Source organism: Buceros rhinoceros, unplaced genomic scaffold, assembly GCF_000710305.1.
Source record: "Buceros rhinoceros silvestris isolate BGI_N320 unplaced genomic scaffold, ASM71030v1 scaffold30502, whole genome shotgun sequence".
Lineage (NCBI taxonomy): Eukaryota > Metazoa > Chordata > Aves > Bucerotiformes > Bucerotidae > Buceros > Buceros rhinoceros.
Window position 1 is genome coordinate 7,312 of NW_010397624.1, and position 4,142 is coordinate 11,453.

Here is a 4,142-nt window from a genome sequence, read left to right on the forward strand (position 1 = left end):
ACCGACAGTCTTATTGGGAACAATTTTGAGGCTTCTGACACAACACTCCAGTGCTGACACTTGTGCTGCTTCGGATACACAGCAGTGGTGGAAATAAAGATACGATGTTTATAGAGGAATCAGACCTCACCTGTAGCTTCGGTATTTTTTCTGTATTTGAATCTTCAAGCTTATCTATACCAAGCAAAACATTTAACTAGAAAGAAACAAAACCCACCCCTAACTTCCACAGCTTTCCTGGGATCTATGTCAGTAAATCCTGACCAGGGTTCAAATTCAAACAGTCAGTTCAGGCTGTAACAGCAGGTGAAGTTAAAGGTCCCAGAGACAGTCACTGAGGCAAAGTGGTAGCTTGTGTTTGGGACACTGGACATTGTGGATTTGCACAGCGCGAGCACAAAGAAGCTTCCCCCTCTCAGCGGTCTCACAGGGAACGCAGCTGGACTCACCATGAAGATCCAGTTCAAGAGCCAGAAAACTCTACTCCTGAGCCACTTGGGATGCAATTCAATCCCAAACCGCTTACGGGAAAGGGAACACTTCACTCTCCCTCTTGCTGCACAGGGAGCAGAAAAATGAAAAGCAAAGCAGCACTGGGAATACGTGTAACAGTGATAACAGAGCTTGGGAGGACAAGGGAAAATGACTTAAGAAGAACAGCGTCGGGATTATGAAGTGACATGCTCGGGTCAGGATGGAAAAGTGACGAGCGAACAGAACAGACCTGACTGAGCCAGGAGGGAACGGTCAGCACAGGGGCCTTAACGCCTCTCACCAACATCACCACATAAAACAGTGCGTCAGGAATTACTTTAATGTGCATCGTTAAGTCAAGGGCACAGTGTTATACGGCAGTGTAAGTGCTCTGCACTATTAACAGTTGGAATTCATTACTTTTCAGTCAGTTTTTGTTCTTCCTCAGCTGTCTGGTCCATCTGCTGCTAAAGCCTGGTGGGTGCTGCACCACTGCTGGGGCTCAGCAGCACGTTTTTGGGAGGAGGATTCACTTGTATGTTCTTCTGCGGCTCAGCAACAAACCTGCACCACCTACCGGTGCCCTCACGTTTGATGACAGTTAACACCTGCCACCGCTGCAGAGGGAGATTCCAGACCCGAGAGAAACGCCCGTGCTTCTCCACCACCAGAATTAAAGTGCTCGTTAAAAGCATTGCTCACTCCTGCCCCTAAAGCACCCAGCGTGATATCCGAGGGCGTTACCGTGCCTCCGCCTGTTCCCTAAGCAATCTAAGTTGCCTAACTCTTTCCATTATTTATTTCAAGCAGCTTTAAAAACCTTTACAAATAAGTTTAAGATAATTGCAGGGTATTAATTAATGTACTCTGCAGAGGGACACATTCAGCCCAAGGGAGTGAAAGAAACCGCGTCCTTCCAAGCCTGATTTATCAGGCTGGTACCAGACAATCTCAACAGTTTTATTCTCAAACATCTCATTGTCTCTCTGAGGGAAAACTGCAGAGGCTCTCTTAAGGAGCACACAATCGCTTAAAGGAGATTTCCTGCTGCCCACAGAAATCAGGAAATTATGTCTCAGCTTTCAGACTTGAGCAAGTCCTCCAGTCTGCTCACACCGTGCTGAGCACAGCAGCACAGACAAATGCCTCTGTCTCATGAGTGTTCAGACGATCCCTGCAACAGGTTTTCATGGCTGGACATCTTCCCCGCTTCCAGTCTGGCTGTTGTTTTGTAACTGTATTCAGTTTCTCAAAAAAACTAATAAGCCCCAAAGCCACACTTGCAGGAGAAATAAAGCCTCTCATAAAAAAGACCACAGGTTTCTGTGGGTATTTACTTGCTCTAAAGAGAGCCAAGAGAAGACTAACCAGAATATTCTGGCCAGGACCCAAGAGGCAACTCTGCTTGAGCAATGCTGATTTAAAAAGATCACCAGCTGAGAGCAATAGAAAAACCTTTTCCCGTAGCAGCTGCAAGGTGCCATCCCGTTTGAGGGTGCTTCCCCACAAACCACCTACTTGCTGTCTGTCCGTTTGTTATAAATGAGGAAGTCAGAAATGTCATGCCACACGTTACTGTCATCATACAGGTAGGTCATGCTGGACTGCAGAGAAGGCTGCAGAGTTTGCCGGTGGTACTCGAAGAGCCAGAGAACTATCCCCCACACCAGAGCAGCGGTCAGAGGGAAGGGATCCTGCTTCGGCTGGGGGACATAACCCTTCTTCACTGCCAGCCGGCACAGGCCAAAGAGGATCCGAGACAGCAGGTACATAACGATCTGCAGAGAGAAAACCCAGATAAATAACCTGAGCAGCCACCCTCGGCAGGTTCAGTGATGAGAAGCAATAAGCCAAGCAAGAGGGGTGGTCACCAGACACCCAATTTATCAGCAAACACGCTGTGGGTTCACAGGGGAAACAGTCTTTGCAGCTGGAGATGTTTGTGTCTTCCCCAAGTTCCCCAAAGCCCTGTTTCTCTGCTGGTTTAGCGATCAACAAGTTACACTTAACGCAACACATCTTTGTCTTCGCTTCGGTAGCGCTGCCGCAGCTGCTGCTGCCGATCGAGCCGTCACGGAGCAGCCAGCCTGCCAAGCAGATCCAAACCTGGCAGCCTGGACACAGCCTAAGCCCAGGCCCAGGTAGGCTCTCGCAGGCTATTGCCCAAGTACAGCACTTTGGACTACCCTGCACGTGTGTTTCACCAGTTCTAAATGAAACATCTCCCATGAGCTTTTGTCGGTTTAACCAGTCCAGTTCAGCGTGGCTCAGTAACCGACCGTGCTCTACGCTCACAGCACTCCAGCTAAAGGGTTAAACCCTGCGACCAGGAGCACACGCAGTCAGTCACCACATCACAGCTGCCAGCTGGGGTAACCCAGCAGCTGGGGCTGGAGTGACCACGTGTCCCCCCAGCAGCAAAACCCAGCTTTGAGCACTCAGCCTGTTCAGGGGCACACAACCCCCTCTAGGGTCTGAGCGCAAAGCAGCCAAAACAAGAGCTTGTGCAAAGAGGAAGACGGTAAAAGAGTCATGTTACGTGGTAAGAACCACCAGAACGCTGCCAGGCGCCACCAGCCGCTCCCTGGCACACCATCGCCCATCTGTTGGGGTTTTTTGCCACAGAAACTTTCACCACGTACATTTACCTGGCTGTTGATGGGATTGTTGTCACCAAACACGAGCCAACCCCCTATGCAGGCTGCAAAGAAAGAATGAAATGGAATTTTTTTCCCCTGCAGTCGGGACTGAAACGCCATCAGCCCCTTGTAGGTAAACACAAAATACGCCAAGTTCCGGGAATGAGTGTACGTGGCCTCCGCAATGGATTTCAACTTCTCTCTTAAACTGAGGAAAAGAAACAGACAATTAGGAGAGCGAGAAGGCAGGAGCACTGCAGTCACTCAGCTGGACCTACGCCCCGCTGGCCTGCCCACGGAGCCTGCTCACCCCCCAGAACGTCTTGTGAGGCAGGAGAAATCCCTCCTCCCCTGGCTCACTCACCAGCACACAGCTCTGCTTCTAATACAATACTATGAATTCTGTGAAAAGCAGCTAATTTTTAAAAAATTTTTTTGCCTGAGTGCAAACCTCCGGCATAAGCGGACAACGCCACAATGTGCAAAGGGCAGTTTCCCTTGTCTGAAGGGAGAGCAGAGCGCTGCTGTCTGCACCTGCTAACTTCTCCTCTGCCGCCCAGTCCCCATCGGCCGGTCTGTGAGAGGCTGACCCGCGTGGCTACGTGTATTTGTGCGTGCATGAGCTGTCCCGCAGCCCTACTGGAACGGCGGGCTACGACCACAGCTCACATTATCTTTCTGCTTTTGAAGCCCTCTGCAAACATGACAAAGTGAATGCCTGAATGAAAACAGTAAATATAGGACTAGGGTTCGTACCTTCCGCTCTTGAATAGGAAAGTCATCACCAGCGCATGCGGGGCACGACATTTTACTCCGTAACTGTGAAAGCAAAGAGGTATTTCAGAGCTTTTGTATCACCAACGATTGAGTTTCTACTCTGTTGACTGCCAAAAGGTGCTAGTTCAGCAGCTACATCCCACTTTTAAGGCAGCCCAGAAGCAGCAGCAGCCCAGGCCACAGGCTTAAGGGAACGCGCACCCCCATAAGCCAGGCCCAAGAGGGACCCCCAAAGCGGGCCGACCCCCGCCC

The 4,142-nt window shown here is 50.3% G+C and overlaps 1 protein-coding gene across 1 annotated transcript; it reads right to left on the reverse strand.

Annotated features, from left to right (window-relative positions):
• Positions 1-1,988: 1,988 nt before the first annotated feature.
• On the reverse strand, positions 1,989-3,932 carry PXMP4 (peroxisomal membrane protein 4, 24kDa; the record flags this gene model as incomplete). Its single annotated transcript, XM_010146333.1, has 3 exons — positions 1,989-2,252; positions 3,123-3,321; positions 3,870-3,932. Coding segments are annotated over 3 exons (526 nt in total), but the record flags the coding sequence as incomplete, so codon positions are not given.
• Between the last annotated feature and the right edge of the window lie 210 nt (positions 3,933-4,142).